Source organism: Platichthys flesus, chromosome 24 (genome assembly GCF_949316205.1).
Source record: "Platichthys flesus chromosome 24, fPlaFle2.1, whole genome shotgun sequence".
NCBI classification, from domain to species: Eukaryota; Metazoa; Chordata; class Actinopteri; order Pleuronectiformes; family Pleuronectidae; genus Platichthys; species Platichthys flesus.
In genome coordinates, this window is record NC_084968.1 from 7,501,460 (window position 1) to 7,521,991 (window position 20,532).

At 43.1% G+C, this 20,532-nt stretch overlaps 1 protein-coding gene across 1 annotated transcript in view; it reads left to right on the forward strand.

Annotated features, from left to right (window-relative positions):
- Nucleotides 1-20,532, forward strand: part of LOC133949941 (collagen alpha-1(XXV) chain) — a 145,946-nt gene that overhangs the window by 78,318 nt on the left and 47,096 nt on the right. The window contains exons 4-6 of the mRNA XM_062384044.1: nt 1,925-1,932; nt 12,740-12,766; nt 14,559-14,585. Of these exons, the coding sequence (XP_062240028.1) occupies nt 1,925-1,932; nt 12,740-12,766; nt 14,559-14,585 (62 nt within the window). The remainder of the gene's footprint in view (nt 1-1,924; nt 1,933-12,739; nt 12,767-14,558; nt 14,586-20,532) is intronic.

The following is a 20,532-nucleotide window of genomic DNA, read 5'->3' on the forward strand; positions in this document are numbered from 1 at the left end:
AATGTTGGTATTCGGAACGCTCTAAAAGCGATTGTGCATGTTTGCATGAAGTTTTAACTCACTTATTTCTGCTACATTAACTGTTTGGATATATCGGCAAACATAAAGTGGAGCAATATTCTGTGTGAAGCTCTCCAGGAGAAGAAAAAAAAACATTTAGGACACATTACACAACAGAGAAATGTGCTGCATTCTGCACTGTAAGCCTTCTGCAAATCCAATTTCCCTCTTTTCTCTACACTGGTGGATGTTGAAGGGAAACATATTTAATTCATGACTCGCTTTAACCGAAAGTAACTTAGTGGCTGAAAAGTTCCCACATATTCATATTGGGGTGTGTGTGTGGGGGGGGGGGGGGGGGGGGGGGTAGAGAGTTTACACATCTACAACTTTGGTTCAGACTTGGCTGTAACTGACAGGGAGAACAAGTAGGAAAAGGGCTCTGCGCTATTTACCTATGCATTCAAAGTAAATGGGATACTTCATTAGGATCTCTGGTGTGTTTACTGGGGAGACACGGAAAGGAAAATTGTGGCAGGAAAGCTTTGGATGAAAAGGGTTTTTGGAGCAGCGAAGGCCGCGGTCTCAAACTGTTCTGGCAGCTGGTCAACACTGGAAAGTGTCAGACGTTCCTGAACATATTTTCCCCACGTGAAGAACGAGGTCTTGTTATGCGTGTACCTGCGCTGACAAAAGAGGGATGTGATGCTCAAATTGAGCAACTCCAGCAATTTCCCATTACTGCGGCTCATCAATTTCAGGTATGAAGAGAAGCAGCTTTTTCTTCACAATAGATGTTCCGGACAAATTGCATTCCGGTACCCAGTGCAGCTGCATGAACCTCTGTGTCATCTAAGAGCATTCCAACCACTCTCACCGTGGTGTGAGTGATCGCGGGCTCCGTGCAGCACGATACCTTCTGTAACCTTTACACTCAGAGCTGCAGGGTGGAACATTGTGGAGGAGATGACTGATCATGGTAGCGTTAGAAGAGAAAGTGGAACTCACTCCGCCTGAATGGATTTTTAAGTACATGTCATCGACAATTTATTTTTACATGTATTATACGCCATGACAAATTTGAAGTCCCCCGAAAACCTTAATGTTGCCTATTAAATGTACGTTGATATTATACATATTTATCAAATTATTGGGATATTCCATCATTGTTAGTTGAAAATGGTGCACAGAGCCATTAGACACAGTGGGACATGTAAAACACACACACATACACACACACAGTGGAGCAGGTTTATTAAAAGCTAAGTGGTCCACTGTAACTCAGCCATCCATAAAACAACACTACAAAAGTGCAGCCTCCAATATGGCTCCTTAAATGCCTCAGCTGCAGGAGCAATTTGCGCGTTCCCTTGGTCGTGAGGAAGAACGGTTCAAGGGCATAGGAGCTGTAAAGGGAAACTTATTTCGGCAGTGTGAAAGCAGCTGGGCAACTTTTTTAATAAGAACCAAAAGTGACCTGAAATGATTTGCAGGGGGTTTGGGGAGTCCTGAAGGAAGTTGTCCGACAGCCCTTTGAGGGAAAGTGTCACCTCGAAAAAATGTGGGGCTAGTTTTTAACAAGCGCACAAGCCCCTTGTAAAAGTGAAATTAGAGCCACTTATAAAAGTTGAATGTGATCGCCAGGCCTGGTGGCCCGAATGCATGCAAACTCGATTGGAATCTTTTTATCACAATATGGAGGCTTCCTTAATCTGTCTATCTGGCATCGTCAGTAACTGCATCATGGAAGAGATATATCTCTGTTAGAGGTTCATTCTCAAGGAAATAATTCAAAACAAGAGCCTCCTTTCCCATCTTAATACTTGGATATGTGGTTTCACTGGAACATTGATGATCTGAGTCTGTTTGATCACTGATTGAAAACACACTGACCATGTATATTTCCCCCCTCTTTCTCTTTCAGGACCTCCTGTAAGTATGCCTGCTCCACATCCTCCTCCAAAATGTGATAGCCATGTGAAGGTAAAAGCAACGCAGCAACAGTAAAACATGTCGGCAGGACGCTGCAACAACACGTTACGTACGTCCAATAGCACAAATGTCAAGGACGGTTCACAAGCAAGAAAATAAGAGCTGAAAAAGGGAAGTTTGTGTACAACTGCAGCTGAAACTATTAGGTCTGACTGACAACACGTGTTGCAAAGTAGTGCAGCAATGGAGCAAAACACCAAGTTAGAGATTTCTTGTTATTATGAGGAGTATTAAAAATGTAATGGTTGGCTAGGAAACTCCGACGGGACAAAATATCTTGCCACAGTCTAGCTATGGTCAGCAACCAGTTAGCTTAGCTTAGCATAAAAACTGGAATCAAGGTGCACAATCACAAGGGAAATAACTATAAATCTAAAATACAAGAAATGAAAGACATTTTTCAATTACAATTGATGTCGAAGAGATCTTTTTATAGCAAAGATTAAGACAGAGATTTTAGTTGCACCGCACACTCCTAGTCTATTATGAGTATCCTCTTCATCCCGGCCATCCACGAATATGGACCCTCTCCCTGTCATCTGGCCAGTCTGGTTTGTAATATCCGAGCTACTGGCCTCCACCCCTCCTGCTCCCTGAACCTGAACAGATTATCTCACCTCATTATACTGCTGGTTAATCGCAGATTCACTCCCCCCTACCAGATGGAAAGCTTCAGAGTTTCTCCAAAGATGAAGACAAACCCATACATGCACACATACGGCACTGGAGACTGTGACAGCTTGCTGCATAGCCGGGTCAAGCGGGTCCTGTGTGTGTGCGAGTGTGTATATGCTCTGTTAAAATTATTTATAGACCGGGGGCAAGTGTGATTGAATAGGTATAATCGCGTGTGTCGACTGAGCTGTAAAAGTCGTAAGTTAATCCTTGGAGCACTCTCAGACACTCGCTCCTGGGGTTCTGGGACGTAAGTGAGTGCAGGTGGTCTCACTTCTCAGCCTCTCTCTCTCGCCAGGCTTCCCATCTGACAAATAAAACCATACAGCCAGTTGTCTCAGGAGCCGAATGAAATCAAAAAAGTGTTGTCTGAAATGTCCATATAGCAGGAGAGTTTGGGTTTGCCAATAAATGCATGGGATTCCTGTGTTTTCTGTACTTCTGGGATTTCTCCTCTGGCTCCCGATGACAAATCACTCCCTGAACTCCTTACAGGTAGCAGTAAGAGCTGTAAATGTTTGATAGGCAAAACAATTCCCATACTGCGCTTAACCAAAAAGGTTATAATTTACGGTACATAAAAAAAGTCTGGGTGTGGGAATGCATTTCTTCTTCGAAAAATGCAACGATCTGACCATGACTCACCCAATGGTCACCGCATCTGTTTCCGAACTGTAAAAAAAACTCTGTGCCAGTTTCTTAAAGACAGTAGTAAGTGATCTCATGTGGTTTCTCATTTAGAATGCCCACCCGGGGGATGCACGTCGCTATGAATATTCAACAGCTCTCTTGTTGTCAACCTCTATAACTCTGGGAACACTGCGTAAATTGTACATAGCCCCTCAGAGCCAAACAAAGCAACCACTGCTGAAGTCATTAAGGATCTCGGTGACTTAATCGTTACTCAGCCGCTGATGAACGGACAGGGACCTGTGGTCGCAGACACAGAAAGAGAATAGGCCTCCTCAATCACAACTCAGTAGGAAAAGATCCTCATTGGCGGCCCGTGATCCGCGTTTAGACATGGAAAAGTGATTTGCTTTGTTTGGATTTCCCTTCTTTTCCACCGCTTGTGTTTTTTTGTGTCAGTTCTGCATTGGGATTGCCGGGTCGGTTGTCAAGTTGATTGGTTGGATATCGCTTCTTGTTCTCCAGACAGATTGGAAAAATATTAGCGGAGACATGTTGCAGACATGGGCTGAGGCGGTTGCCGCATCTCGCCACTGAAACCATATAAATTGGTATTTTTGTTGCCGTACATAAAGGTTAGTAAGGTTTGGGAAATGACAACTGATGCAAAAATGATTGGCTATCTACTTTTCTCATCCCTCTGCAAGGGTGGTCCGTATCAAAACATGAAGCACCCACCGATGTGTGGGCACGCCGTTTAGCTCTAATCAAGCATAAAACACCATCCCTGAGGGCGCACTCGAATACACGCCAACGCCACCCGCTGACCCTGCTCCCTCAGTGCACACTGTATGCCATCCTAGATTAAAATGATGCAGACAGGGCTAGAGGCTAACACGCTTTGAAATCTGGTCAGAAAGAAAGGGGAAACATTTGAAAATGATACGGTGTAGAAAATATCAAACCCACTTCAGCCCGCTTAGCATGCCTCTGCACCACACTGGAGTCACAAGCCGGGCCAGCTACGGCTAAGCACGAGGCCCTCCAAGAGTTCACCCACATTCCCAATGAGGAGATGGCTGTATTTGCAGACGTAGCCTCCACCTCCCGTCTTTATCAGCCGAGATTCCAGCGACCCAAGTTGAAAATGATCTGTCACGATCTATGAATTATGCAGCTGCAGTATAGGGATTAGAGGCAATGTGGGGGTGAGGCATATAGGAGCCCGGCACCCTCTGCCCTTCACCTGCTGTGCACCGCAGCTTCACAGCTGTTAATAAAACATATTCCATCTGATCCCTCTTGCCCTCCAGAGCCGGAGAAGGTTCCATTTTATCTAAAGTGAGACTCTACTTAGAGATGGAGACATGGAGATATGCCCTCATATGTGGGTTACCACTGTTTTGCAAGTTGTTAGTTTAAAACAGAGAGGCCATTAACAGCTTCAATCCTGCACAGAGGGCACGCGCACACAAACGCATGCATGCTGAAGAGGCTGCACCGAGAGCTGCATGTGGATCTATCTGACATGACAGCTATTATTTGGGCTCTTAAGGCCAGCGCTGCCTGAGGAGGCCTGCTGGCACTGGATGTGACAACAGTAAGAGTTTGACCTTTTTAGTTGTCAGTCCTCGGCTCACGCTGTGCCCATCAGCTGCGCTTGTCTGTCAGCGAGTGATGAGAGGCAGCGCTCGGGCCCAACGTGAGGTTCACTCTCAGTGATTGGAAGCGGTCCGTACAGAGCATTTTGGTTGGCTGAGCCGGCTGAACACTCGCAGGGAAAACTGTCCGTCACTACCTTCGCGCGGTGGGAGAAATAACAGCGTACGAATGTGATGCTTGCAGTTTAAGAGAAAACTCAACATCTCTTTGATTGAGAGGAATTTTCCTCCAACTCGTAACATCAAATGATGAGATGGAGAACAGCGGCCAGAATGCGGTTCTAATTGAATCAACAGAAGAAGTGAAAGAAATGCTTTTCCAACTGGAACATTGTCCCTTATTCATCATTTATATCCATGACAAGAATTTTGTGGGTCCGAAATTTGCTTATGTATTGCACACTAAAAAATTGGCTTTAATGTTGGCCATTTTCACCTAAGCTGTTTATATATCTCCCCTTTTCAGGCATCATGAAACCTTCTCCCTCTGAGAATTGTGCGTTAAGAAGTGTCTTGTCACCGTACTTAGGCATCACACACCTATAACCAATAACACTATCAGTTTCACCTTACCCAGCTCATAGTGTCCCTGCCCCCACAAGAACATCAACACATAACAACAACCAGACACAGTCACAAACACATACAAACACACACACATTTAAGTCATTTTCTGCTGGCTAATTGTGATACACGGTGGATATGGGAACCAGATGCCATTCCCAAGTCAGTTTTCCAGTGTGGTTTTCCTATCCCTGCCTAACCTCTGCATACAGAGTCCCGCGACGAGCACCAGCCACTTGTGGTCATCCGCTCCTGCCCATTTTGCTCTGATTACTCACATCCCTGTCCTCCATTAGTTTCCCGTCATGAAAAAAGTTCCCCGGGGCCCACGGTAATAAGATTGAGGGTTCCCATGCAGAACTAACAGATGGAGGTGTACATATATTAAATTTAAATATATATTTTTTAACCAAATGACTTTAGACTCCTTTCCACATTGGTGCAAGTTTTAAACTTAGTAAAATTTCACTTCCAATGATGCTCACAGCTTTTAGCTGCAAATAGCAACATGCGGATTATACAGTATTTCTTGTCTTGCATTTTCTATATATTTCTCTATCCAGCTAAACCTTGAACTGTATTGGGAGAGAGAGCTTATTATATGACAATAATTGCGCTTCGTTTGTGCAAAGAGAAGAAAGAAACTTCTCATTGCTGGTTGGCAGCCAGCAAACATTGACAGTACATTAAGATGGATGGCAAATTTCCACTTCCTCCCGGATACGATGACATATAGCCAAAATATTCCAGTTATGGCACATTTGGAGTCTGCGCCGTAGCTATCAGGGATAAAGAGGTCTCATTGATATATGCACTGACTGATTGTACTGTTAGTCTCAGCTGTCAATCATGAATTTCACCCCATTTTTCATAGTCATCATAATCCAATTAAACTTTATAAGAAGGAGCCAACTTTAGTAATTGTTCCCTTCCACTAACAAGGAGTCCGAATTTCAGACCTATACTGCAGTCAGCCACCAGGTGGCGATCGTGAAGCTTTGGCTTCACTTAATGGTCACGTTCATCTTTATGCACAGTCTATGCTACTAACTGATTAGGTAATCTTAGCATAACGATTGGAAGCTGGCAGAAACCCTCACCCTGACGCTGTCCAAAGGCAACACAACCTGCCTAGCAGGCCAGTAAATTGCACCATAAATCGGAGGTGCAAAAATGCCAATTTGTAGTGTTCCAGGGCTGATTTTTGGGACTACATCAGTTTTTGTTCATTAGCTGTAGTGGTGTTGGCAGTCAGACTTAGTTTCCTTCACACAGAGCCAGGCTAGCTGTCTCCCCCTGTCTCCATGCAGCCTTTATGCTAAGCTAACTTGCTGCTGGTGGCACTCTCATGGTTAACAATTTAGATTTGAGGGTGGTGTCAGTCTTCTTGTCTAACTTGGAGAGAAGAAAATAAATGTAGCCTATTTCCCAAATGGCTAATTATTCTGGTGAGTCAGTGAGGTCGAACTGCACTGTGGGATCTAGAAATTACTTTCACTTAGAGGCATAGAAAACACAATCTATCACTTTACTGTGTGAAGAGCGTAAGTCAGGGTTTAGTCTTTGCGAACTGTTTATTTGACCCTCTTCCCACTTTTGTGGTCGGCAGCACTCCTCACCTGCCCCCTCATCACTTACCCGATCCCTGTCAACGCTCTGTGCCTGGAGGATTGCTTTTCGCTCAACTTCCTGTGTACACATGTTTATTAATATTGTGTTGCTGTGTGAGAAAACCGAATGCCCGTAAAGGCGAGGTTGTAAAAGCGGTAGTTGTTGGCCTGCGCTCTCTGAGATGCCAGTGCTCTGGGGTGAGTTGATTGGAGCCATGTGGCCAGCAGTTTGGGCTACAGCGACTGCTGCCAGCCCGCTTGGCCCACGTCCTCTCACGAGGATTTGAGCTCCGTTTGATGGATTGATTTCCTGGAGCTCGATAGGTTTAACAGGTCGCTGTGATGAAAACTACACCCGAGTCCAGACGGAGGTTACGTGCAGATCCCACGTTTCCCGACGCTTCGCATCCTGTTGGATTCACAAGATCGCACTAGAGGCTCTCAGCTAAACCCTCAAGAATCACTCTGTTCATGTCAACAACAGCTACAGCCGTGGATGAGAGCCAGCCCATCTCCTCACACTGCAGCGTCAGACGAGCACTGCTGAGCTTTCATCCAGAAAATGATAGGAGAGTAGGAGTGTGACGAAGGTTCATGAAGTTTCTTGACATTTTTTTGAGACCATTTAAAATGAGGTATGTGACTGAGTGAAAGCTGCCTTGATATTTATAATTAGTCATTCATTCATTCGTTTTATTTTTTCGTTGTATATGATTGTCTTTGTTGATTGCAAGCTTGATTAAGAAGGAATTTTATCACAATACAGAATTTAATCATTACTTCAATTAGTTTATACCAGAGCAGCCACATATTTATGAAGATAAAATATTCTGTGCATCAAAATATAAATATTTGAGATATCACGTTCCAGAGGCCAAAACGATTTCTTGTGAGGACACATGTGACTTTGACCTTTGACCATCCAAATCGAATCAGTTCATCCTTTCAAAGTTTTCATCAAATTTAAAAAAATTCTTCAGGACTGTGGATTTGGCCCTACTTCTCTTTGCCTTTTTTTATATTTCCCTGCAGACCATTCCATATTCCTCCCCGCTCCCATTAAAGGTGGCTGGGGTTTCCTCTTTATTTCATACCCACAGCTCATTCAGGCCATTGCAGGAGACAGTGGTCATGGTTTGGCTCGGAATTAGAAGCTAGACATGTATGTGCATATAAGAGAAAGAGGAAAAAAAACTTAAACTTGATCCAGTGGTCCACCAACTCGACAGTATCATGCACAGAGGATGTTCTGTTACAAATCATCTCATGATGGAAGTTTGACAGAGGTTTGCCCAGCGTTAAGCAGCAGAAGATGTGAGGCTTACCATCAATGTGATGCATGTCATTTCCAATAAGTAGATATAGAGCTTCTTCTTTGGGGCAGCTGCTTTTCCTAAGACACATTTTATATTTCTTGACGTCGCTTACACTGGGACTAATCTGGGAAAAAGTTTCGAGGAAACCCATTGAAATACTATCGGACACACATGGAAATCCCAAATGTAACATTGTTCTCAGAAATTTACATCGTTTGACAGCTTCAGGAATAGGCATATTTGCCTATATGAGTCTTATTTCTGCTAAAGGCGGTTAGCATAGGTTAGCACCAGGATAGCAACATCTGAAAAGCTCCATTATTAAGAGGTTAGCTTGTTTGGTTAATCATCCACAGTTCAAGCTTTTGCAACAGGGGACTAGAGTAGTTCTTGGCTCTGTGTAGTAACTTCCTGGAGTCCCCCCATGTTATCTGGCAAACCCATGACGATGTCAAGACTCTCGCCATTACTGTCCTCGCACACAGTGACTCCTGCCAGAAATGACACCATTTCCGCTGGCATGCGCCGGCGTCCCAGCCTTAACTTGGTGCATGTGGTGCACTAACGATCGTGCTGGAGGCAAGAGTCTGCAAACAGGTCTTTCTCTACAGAAATCTCAATTTGCCCTCATTAACTCATTAATAAGGGAGCATAGAGATTCCCAGATGGCTCCTGAAGGGAGATTTCACAGACTGTAGGTAAAGACGAGGCAGTTTTCAGGAAAAACCTCTGCAACTGGTTTTCCAAAACAAAGAAACAGGACAAGCCAGTAAAAAAAAACTGTTCTGTTTGTGCTCCCTCTTCGTCTTCTTTGCCTTTTTTAGAGGCTAGACTGCACCAAGTCAACGCGCCTGAATCCCAAGTATGACAGGGAGAGGCTTCTTGTTAATAGAACAGTTGGTGCAGCTCAATACTACCTAGTTACTGCTGGTAGCTTCTTATGTAAAAATACGTTTATTTCTGAAGACAACATGATAGCGTTCTTTTTACATATATGTGGCTACTTAAGAACCCAGTGTTATCGTAAACACTGGGTGGTTAATCATGTTCAGCAAACTAATGCATTGTGAGCAGGGCGGATCAAACAGAAGCAGCCCGATGAGCCATTCCCAGCACCTGCTGGAGGGCTGCTTTTGAAAAAGAGCCAGAGCAGAAGCTATAAAAACAAGAACGATGTGAAAAGCATACGCAGGTGCTGATTAGAAACCTTCCTTGGGGCAGAACAAAGCCACAAAGCTGCAAACAGATACCCGCCGCAGTACAGTTCGCCCCTTTTTGAAATGGTCTTCGCAGGAGCCCTGTTTAATAGTCTCCATAAAAGGCTCTCACTGTACTTGCTTAAACCTTCTGGAAAAGCCCCTGTGGATGCTGTCTGTCCAAGTGATGTGCAAATGATGGGCCGTATAATGAGCAGGTGCAGACTGTGCAGCCAAATCATTTCCACATGCTTTACCAGCAGGTAGACGAGCGAACTGAACAAGATTGTGAAGAGGTGTATAAAAGCAGCATTCCCCTCCTAGTGAAGTAAATCAGTACATGCTGTCATTTATTGGACTGATACAGTTTAAAAGTACATTTGTTAAATATATCAAGCTTGGATGCCTCATACGATGGCATCATAGACTGTATGTAAAGATGGATGACTTGTTGAAACTCCCTCTCACTATCCAGAAATGAAGCTAAACTAGCCAGGATGTGAACACTGCCATCTTGAGCATTTGGAACAAAAGACTGCGCCGTAGCGGTCGGGGGATGGAGCCATGTCCCGCCAATTCACACGCCATGATAGTGATTAAGTCTCAGCTGTCAATCATGACGATTTACACGGTTCTTATAGCATCAAATAACTAATTGAAACCAAACGTTGGCACAAATGAGCAATTGGACGTACATCAGGGTGTTTAACTTGTAGTTTAATGTTTTCAGTGTGCTCCATGTCCCATCTACAAATGGAGGAGGGAGGGTTTATGACCTGTACTGTGCATTGGCCTCACTTGGGGGTCTCCATGTCGTCCATCTTTCTTTAAAGTCTACGAGTGATGGACAGCCAGGAGATACATCTGCAGTTGCTTTGCTGGTCACATTTATATTCTGAGGACATGCAAAAAAGATATTTAATTTGATGAGAAAAATATATACACGCACTGAGTAATTTGTAACACTTATCAAACGTTGACAGCGTCAGAAAAGTAGATAGACAGCACGCAAAGAAGTTGAAATGGCTCAATGGCACAGTTTAAGAATCCTGGCATGCTGTTTTTTGCCCTCAACAAGGATTTGATCAGCTTTCACTGTGTTGCTGCACTTGTCTTGAAACAATTTAGAATTCATTTAAATGACCAATTCCACAAAGTTTTGTCCACAAATGTGTGTTGCCCAGTGATAAATTTCAGTATCGATTTTCAATCTGGATTTTACAGTGCCAGACACAATACTACTACTCGGCGGGTGTATTTGTGTATGTCTTTGTTGCAGCCATTCACATGTTAGCAGTAACAGCTTGTCAATAGCCTCCTATTGTCCAAAGGCAATTTTCCCTCACAACAAATGGAAACATCAGAAACATGCTGGAAACGTATTTCTCCGCGCTGGAATGTTGCCTGTGTTATTACCCCCCAAGGAACCACAATTGGGAACATTGATTTTATAATGGCACATTCTGTGTTTACAAGTGTGTTGTGGCCGTTTGTATGTCACCTCTTTAGTTGTGAGTGTGTGTGTGTGTGTCAAACAGTGTATCCCATCAGCATAAGTCTGGCTTTGTTGAAGCGATCTGGGTTGCCTTTTATTTAACTGGTACAATGCATTATAAGTGCTTGTGCAGGTTCACAGCCACATGACCGAGGCGAAAGTGGGCCCAGTGCAGATCCAGTTGGGACATGCACGACTATACATAAACAAAAAGCTATGCATAGTTAACTGTGCATCAAAAATAATGTCCAGAGGCACTGAGCAGGCAGAAACCTGGCTACGACTTACTTTCCCCAGAGCATTGTGGTAGATATTGGCTGCAGAAAAACTGCTGGACTACCTCTGAAGCATTTCAGTTTTAAAACCATACTATAATGTGCCAATGCAGTGAAAGCTTGTCTGTGTCTGCAAGCCGACTGTTCTGGGTCACTGTTCCATAGACTCTTAAGGAACGGCGTCCAGACATGGGTCTTATTCTAATGTCATCAATCTGTGGATTAGTGTCAGTTTGCTTTTCTGCGTGTCTGATGTCTTTGGAAACAAACCAGTGCGATCCAGGAAAAGTAGCCACTGCACAGCTACTACAGTTGCGTCTGTGACAGCAGAACAAGTTGTTCTTTTTACCTGAGGTCGAGTGCAAACATTTTTTTGGCAGTTACAAAATCCTCAATCAAGTGATCGTAGTCGATTTGGATCTGGACTTCGATACGGATTTCTCTTTAAGCGGAAATAAAGCAGTTTTATCTTCTGAATATATTTGACAGATTACAGATTAGCATTGGCCCAACCATCCCTCTCCGTTTCTCCAGGGGCTCGTGAACATTACCGTTGAGCGGGTGGTCAGTTAGTCGCTCGGTGGAAAACGAACCGACACTGTTTTTTCCAAAGATAGCTTTTCCGAAAAGTCCAATCTCGGAAAAGAAAGAAACAGAACCCAACACATGGGACGTTCATCCGTCAATCTTAATCTTGTAGTACTTTATATGAACTCCAGCTCATTAGGCTCAGGCGTATGGATGCGCGGCTCATCATTAAAAATCGTGATCTTTTTACGGAGCCCACCCAGGAGCTCTTTCCTGCTGATTGACGGGCACTGGACGCAACGCCGCCTCACGAAAAACTGTGTTTCAGGAACAAGAATCGTCCGTCTTGTTCGGGGCACATTTCTACCGGGTGCTTGCCAATACGTGGTTTGGAGATTGCTGGATTCGATCTTCTAAGTAAACATGGACTTGATTTGGGTTTTTTGTTTTAATTGCATGTTTGTATAAGGCGTGCTTTCTTCGATGCCTAACGCACCAGTTCCCAGTCTGTGACAGGACATTTTAATCAAATGCTGAATGGGAAAGTACACAATGTTGGTTTCATCAAAACTCAATTTCGTAATCGTATTATTTCAGCGCCTCCCTCAAGTTTTGTTTAGCTTGTTTCTTGGTTACATGATTGGTCACCCTGGCTTTTCACAGTTGTCTTTGGGGTATTGGTACTTACCATAGTGCCACAATGATTACAACTAACTGACAAGGTCATTTCTCATGTTCTTCTTTTATATGCAGTGTTGAATTTTTTTTTTAACAATCCTTTTTTTTTCTCTCTTTAGGGTACTCCAGGTCCAAAGGGTGAAAAGGTGAGTCATTTTATATTGATAGTTATTAATGCATAATTTATCTTTATGTGCTTAAAGATATGTTGCTCATTTGCATTCTTGGACAGATGATATAATCTATAAATTTAATTAAAAAAGCATAGCAAAAGTAAAGAGATTGAGAGGTCAAATAAATAAACAATGCAAATAAAATATAATGTGCGACTTCAGGATTTCTCACACATACTTTTAGTAAAGTCCTCCTGTCGTCAAGTTTGAACATATAAATTCTCCTGTTGTCTACATAGCACAGAACAGTGATGACTGAAGGCCAGAGCCAAACTATGAGGCCCTTAAATTTCCTGTTAAATATTCCTCTATAAAACAGCAGTGGTGCCTTCAACATGAACACACTGTCTCTCTATACGTGCGCAGGACAAACGTGCGCCTAAAAGACAAAAAAAACAGAGATCCAGTTGATTAAGTCCCTGAACTCCTGTATAATGGAAACAAGTGGATCTCAAAAATTTAAACAGATATTTCTAAAATGCTACGGTGGAAGATTAATGCCTCTCTCAAGATAGCATAAATAAATAAATAATTTATGAAAAAAAGCTATAATTTGGGCAATAATCTGTTATATTCCAGGGATTATTCAGCTATGATATAAAAATGAAATGGCGCGAGAGTGCTAACCAGAGCTAAACGCAAACACAGAGGCGCAGATTCTCATCTGTGTCTAGTTATGCTCCCTGGTAATTGATGATTTCTTGTAATGTGGGGTGTGGAAAGATGTTGGCGCTGACAGACGTCATGTGTGTGTTTTTTGTCCTCATTTGGTGTCCCTTGAAGCAGAAAATCGAAGACACAACCACTTACAGAACCATATTAAAAGGATAAAACCATATTTAAATGCATCCGTTAGGACAGTAGTGACGAACGTAGTCGTCCTGATCAGATGCACGTTCATGCCTCATGTGAACCGCTTCATCTGCAGTTTAATGAGATGAAAAACAACTGTGTTCGTTCCTCCCACCCAAGATGAATATAGTGCGCATCATCGTGGCCACTCACAACAGTTTTGCCTTTAAATCCGGTTTCTGGAGCGGCTGACTGAATACCTTCCAAAAAAGCTTGCTTTATTTGAAATTTCACAGGGATTACGAGTTTGTTTGAGCGTAATTTAAATCCACGTCTGAAAAACTGCTCATCTCATTTTACTGCTGTGGCTGGACTGAAACCAGCAGGCGAGCGGAGGGCGTCGAATCACACGGTTTGAGGACCTTGAGTTATCCGACTCTAGACCAGAATTTGGTCCTCCTTCACTTACCTCACACAAAAGTGTGCTGTTCTTGGTTTCACTCTAACGTGATGAACCCACAGTCCTCACCATGCAGGTTGATTTGAAACGTTTTCTACTTGGGGGAATGGGCTCCCTCCACCGAGATCTCTCCCCCGGAAAAGGCAGAAAGCCAAAGATCTCTGGGGCGTGAAATCTGGTCTGGTAATGCAGTTCGTCCACACTCAGCCCCCCCAACCCATCAAGCCTCACACCACTGCTCTGTTTCTCTCCCTCCTTCTCTCTCTCTGTCTCTCATACTCAATTCATGTCAGTCCCCGTTATCGTAAGTTATTTTACTCTGAACCACAATGAATTGCTGAGGGTTCCTGTATTATTTTCCTTTATCAATGTGTTCTGAATTATGCCTCCAAAATCATGTTGGTAGGAGTCTTGCTTATTATTGGCATCACACTCGTGTGTGTGAGTTCACGTGCGTGTGCGTTATCGACCCCTGTGTTTCAAGACAAACTCTTTTTTTCTTGCCTTCCACAGGGGGATCAAGGCGACCAGGGACCACGGGTATGCAGCTTACTCCCAACTTTCTGTGATTAGCTGACGAATGTGTGTGCGTGTGCATGTGTGTGTGTGTGTGTGTGTGTGTGTGTGTGTGTGTGTGTGTTGTCCCCCAGCAGAATTGTGGGCAAAAGGTTTGAGATGCATGAAATTCCAGGGATAGTGTTCTTCCCATCTGGCCAAACACAACAAGCATTTCAAGCTCGGCTTATTTCTACAACAAGAATGGGCAGGAAAAAAGTGCATGATATTTCGGAAAGCACGGGGATGATTTGCTTTTCATGTGTAAAGACCAATAGAAAAAAATCTTTTGTCTTCAAATTGAACATTGAAGGACCAGCTTTTTGCACACGAGAAGAACACATCTGCACAATCTCAACTATAATCAAAAGCCAACTAGCTCTGTATCTGTAATTACTCCTGATTCCCTTCACTCTTATTCATATTCAGAGCCTTAATCGTTTCCAGCTCTATAGTTTGACATTTCTATCAGAAGTGTAGCTTCTAAAGGATGATAATGTGAGTGCTATTTCATGCTTGACAGACTGAAATTAATGACTTTAACAGTAAACGTAGCACTCATTTTTCTCAAATAATGATTTAGCTTTCTCTGAGTGCACAGGTTTGTTTAAACTAGACTGCATTAGCCGGGTTCACATGCTGCACATCGCTGTCGTCACCGAGCGTAAATCGTACGGATTCAAAGTCTTACTGATTTGGGATAGAGGTTAGAGCGCAAGGACAAGACAGCGCAGATACACAGAGGACGAGTCACCAGAACGCCAGCCATCCCCCCCCAGTGGATCTGATCCCAGTTCAGCATGTGGCTTGAACAGTTTGCCGATTAACTCCAGCGCTCCTCTGGGCCGGTGCGGCGCGTCGAAGCACCACAATTCTAACGACCTCAAAGTCAACACGAGTGACCTTCCCCTGTGAAATTTGATTAGTGGTCTCAGACTGCTGAATCTAACGTTACATATGCGGGCACTCCTCGAATGACAGCCAGGTTCAGAGAGATTTGTGGATCACCAAGTGGTTTTCACAAGATCTTTGATATCCTTGGTTAATTTTTAATGAAACAAAAAGTATTGGATAATAGTTATAGCTACAAGAGCTGAACTGCAGCAAACAGAGGGAATATCTTTGCCCCCCAGATGAATTGAAGAGACTGAACCCTCCCCCTTCAAGATCACATTTCTTGGGGTTTGCCCATAATTTGTACCCTTTTAACCTCGGAAACGGAGTCATCTGTCTCTATCAGCTCAGTGATTTATACTTTGGGAACAGCAGTTTGGCTGACAGAGTTGTTACAGGGACCAACCCGGCCCTATTTGTCTTGCAGAGTAAATAAATAAACTGTCCGGGTCGAGATAGTGTTTCATTCATTTCCAGTTACTGTGAAGATTGTTCCCTAACAGGTACAAATGAACACACGGTCACAGACGCACACAAAGGAATGCAGATGCATGGAAGAATTCTCAGGTCACCACCAAATCACATTACCTCCTTTAGAATGGAGTATTGACTTTTTGCAATCGATTAGCACATAAATGCAACGGAACAGTATTAGAAAGATTTCCCCTAATAAATGAAGACATAACAGAACAAGTGCTGCTTGACCTCGAATGCATCTGGCTGCGAGTGAAGCCCATTTCATGCCCGGTATTGCCTGTGTGCAGAGATTCAATTAAACCCATATGGACGCACATGTAAACAACTGAACATGTCAGGAACATGTCTGCTGCGCTGTCTGCCAGATTGTATCGAATCGGATTTAAATTTAGAATCATTTAAAGGACAGATGTTTTGTGTTTATGCATCGCGTGCTATGTAAGAAATCACTCACTGGTCATTATCCATAGTGAATCTGACATTTTGTAGCGATGTACAAACGTACACATTTTTTCCCACTTTTACCCACAATGCATCGTGAAAAGTAGTGTACAACCAATGGTCATTAACGGATCAGTATGTACTATCATGCATTGCGCACACCACGATAAAGACTACTACATAAAAGTCCCTATATGGTGAGTAGAGGTTAGGGGAGCTGGTTTCGGACACAGTGTATGTCTTTAAAGGGTCAAATCAGAACCTGTCAACCTTAGTGGTCAAAGATGTGTACGGGTGTTACTCAAATTGCCACATGGCCGGCAGAGCTCCCCCACAGACACCCACTTCCTCTGCCTGGTCCGCATATGTCAGGGTCAGGTCATTTCTTAACCCCGGGGGTCACTGCCACATCCAAAATGTCAAAGGTTAACAAAGCCACTAAACAATAAATCAGCCAGTTTTGGGCAAACAAATGTGTGGCCGCCTCTCGAGCTCCACTGGTGGTATTTACAGGGAATTTTAAGGCGTTGCTGTCTGTGTGCATCACAGAGGAAGGTGTGTGGTCCTTCTGAGGAATGGCACTAGCTACAGCTGCCAGGCAAAAGGTTGGTGAATTCCTGGGTCAGTTGGAGGAAAGATTCCTGAGATTTTCACAAAAAATGCGCCCATGTTTTTCCAGAGCTTTTTTTTTTTTCTTTCTCACTTCTCGGGATTTGACAAATTTGCCCAAATGTTCCTCCAAAATAAAGAGGCTGGGGTTATGTAATTTCCAGCGTTTGACTTTTCAGCTCAGAACAAAGAAGCGTTGTACAGTGGGTTGTTTGCACATGAAATCAGAGGCCTTAGATGAATTTCACTGGAGACGATTTTGATGTGTCTGAGTGATGCCAAATCCATGTACTATTCCACTTTGAAATGTATTAAAGACATCTGTAGATAAATATTTAGTAAAGGCCACAGCCTGTAGTTGCTCTGGATGTTATGTGATCCAGGGAGATGCTGGTTTTGGCCGGCATCCTGAAACGGCTGTTGCTGATTGTCCTCGTATCGAACTTTGTTTACTTCAATTGCAGTCATCTTGCTGCATGGCAATCCATAGCAGCAGGGCTTCTCAATGTATAACCAGTTTAATCCGGTTTGGAGAGAAAACATAAAACGAAGCAATTGGTTTGGAGTCTTTGTCATTCTTTTTCTCGTACTTAGCAGCACAGAGGCAATGCAAGAACTCTCCAACACCTAATCCAGTCAATCTTGCCCCCCCTTGCCTCTAGGGAAAGATCAAACTGGTTCGTTCTGTCCACATTTCAAACCCACATTGTTCAGCGAGGTTGTCAACGTGCTGTCGATCCGACCGCAGCTTCTCTCCGGCATCAAAATGATTGTAAAAGCAAGCAGGCAACAACCATGGGAGACTGCACAAGCACCACACATTTCCATGCCTGGACTCTTTTTGAATTGTCCTCTCCCCCACTGACCATGATCAACCACTTGTTCCCCTCCTTTGTCCCCAGGATTTCTGAGGTTGTAAATAACTCGAGAAATATTTCTTAGCTGCACCAAGTATTGCTATTGTCTGCAGTGCAAGAGTATCCATTTCTCTCTATTCTGCTGCAGATTTGATTTAAATCAGCCTGCGTTCCTAATGACCCATGCTTTTTAAATTATCTCTGGGAAAACCACTGACGTGGCACCAAATCCATGTTTGGATAGGGGCAGATTTTATCGTATAAGCTTTAATATAGAAGTAGATTGATCTCTTACGCAACATGCTAGTGTGCCAGTCTTTGGAGGAAAAAACTCAAGTTACTTTAATTTGATTATTTACAGTATGAATAAGTAAAAGTAAATGGGCAATCAGTTTGGTGCAGTTTTTGCCTTAATTCCTAGCTAGCCAATTCATTGATCAGGAGCTGAGTGGTTTTCCGGTGCGACTTTTAATATTAGAATCGATCTTAGATGGACGCTGGACTCCTCTCCAAAAGTGAAGCCAAAGCATCTTGTTCAACCCACTGGAGGCTGGCTGCATTACAGGCTATAAATCCTACCTCCTCCATGTCAATAGATGGGACGTGCACCCAAAATAAAAATGTCAAAATAGCCTATACATGTCAAATTACTTTTTTCTCGAAGATAGTGATGGTAACAAGTAAAATCATGATTGACTGCTGATGCTGGTCAAATATGTCTATCTTCAGGACCTCACTCAATCAATTCCATCCCCTGATTGCTATTATACATACTCAGGCTTCGAATGTGGAAGATAGGAGTATTAGTATATGGGATATTGTGGCTTCATATCTGGATAGTGGGAGGAAGTACCAAATGTGGTGCCGTCCATCTTTATATACAGTCTGGGAGAACTTGATCCATGGTATACATTGTGGCTAAAGTCTAATGTTGTGGGGAAAGTCTTTATTGTCTCCTGTTGACTATCTAAAGTATGAGGAGAATATGAAAAAAAATAACCTATTGTTACTGTCATGCAGTCGAGATATGGTTGTTCCAAAATATTCATGCAATTACTCCCTTCTTAGTTTAAGTACTAAATTCATATTTCTTATGCCATGTGTTTGTAATTTTAACATAGGGGAAAAGGCTTTTACTATGAGGAGGACCAATCTATGTGTTTAGGATGTAATGCAATACTACATTGTGAAAGTTTGGCTCATACGGATGGAGTTTAAACTCTCCGCAAGTCAAATACAGAGCAGGACAGAGATACTTACATCAACCTCAACCCCTGATAATGTCCAGGAATGCAGGTTTTTCCACAATCTCTCTGAATCTGGCTTTTAATCTGGTTTATGTCCCGCCTGCTAACATGGAGGAGGCAGGACTTATAACCTATACTATATCTAGTCTATGCCCTAAGTGTCGCTCTGTCTGGCACCCCCATGTACATTAAACATGGAAGACTTCTCAAGCTTATTTATAGTTGATATGATCTATGGAGATTGCAGAATCGCTGTTTTATGTAGAAATTTACAGTCAATGCATGTTACAGAAAACCTAAAACTCTCATCATAAAATGTGTATATATGTGTATATGCCTACGTTTTGACAATATCTCCAAAAGGGATCAAATTTAATGGGCTACATTTATGTGAGTGTAAGATTCAAAACCATGTGTAGCTGGGGATAGATCAATGTTCCTGGACTAGTATCAAAGCTAATCTTCAGCCATAAACCATTGTTTGTCTCTTGACAAGCAGAAAACCCATCGCTTTCTTCTTTCTATTAGTTTTCATGAGCGGATCACATCTGTCACGAGTATTTTTGACGAGGGAATTTGAAACCAATTGTTTGAATTTCCAGCAAACATCTCAATCTGTGTGACGACCCACCAAACTCTTCGAACAGTACCATACCTCAATCTATCCACGTGTCCTAGCACAAAGTCTGTCGCCTTAACAAATGTTCTTATATGGATAGTCAGGACAGGATGACCCCAGTGCCATTAGTTTCATGTTGGAGAGTTAAATTAAATGCTGATCATGTTTTTGCCTTAACTGAAATGTCTGGTTCTCAAAAACAAATAGCTCTGATGTTGGCTTTTGATTAATAGGACGGGAAAGCAGGAAATTATTTAAAATCACACATCTAACGCTGCCTACTTGATAAATGTGTGATTCTCTATTTATAAGTGGGATGCTTATCTTCTTCCGCCTTCATCTGTTTTTGTTCACCCATGTGTTTGAATGTCATGCGTGTGTTGTGCCATGTTCTGCTGTTTGTCCCTGTAGGGATTGCCTGGTCTCCCCACGCTGGCTGCTTTGCACAGCAATCAGATCCTGACTGTCAAGGTTTGTCGGCGGCGGTGTCGCCTGTAGCTGCTCAGTCCGACCCCTCTGCTGCGCACACTGGGAGTAAATGAATCACCGCTGGCTGCTTTCCCTCCCAGCCCGATGATAGAGTAGACCCAGGGAAAAAACACCATCTAATTAATCACAGCCAGTCAATCGTCCCTTCCACACTACTGCTACCAGTTTTTCACTCCAGAGATTTCTGTGCATGTGTTCCGTGCTACGTGCCAAAGCAAAGGTGGACCTTTTATATAGTCCAGTAATATGTAGCGGACTGGAACAATAGGAATCCTGAAAGCAAGACATGGTCTGGCTCG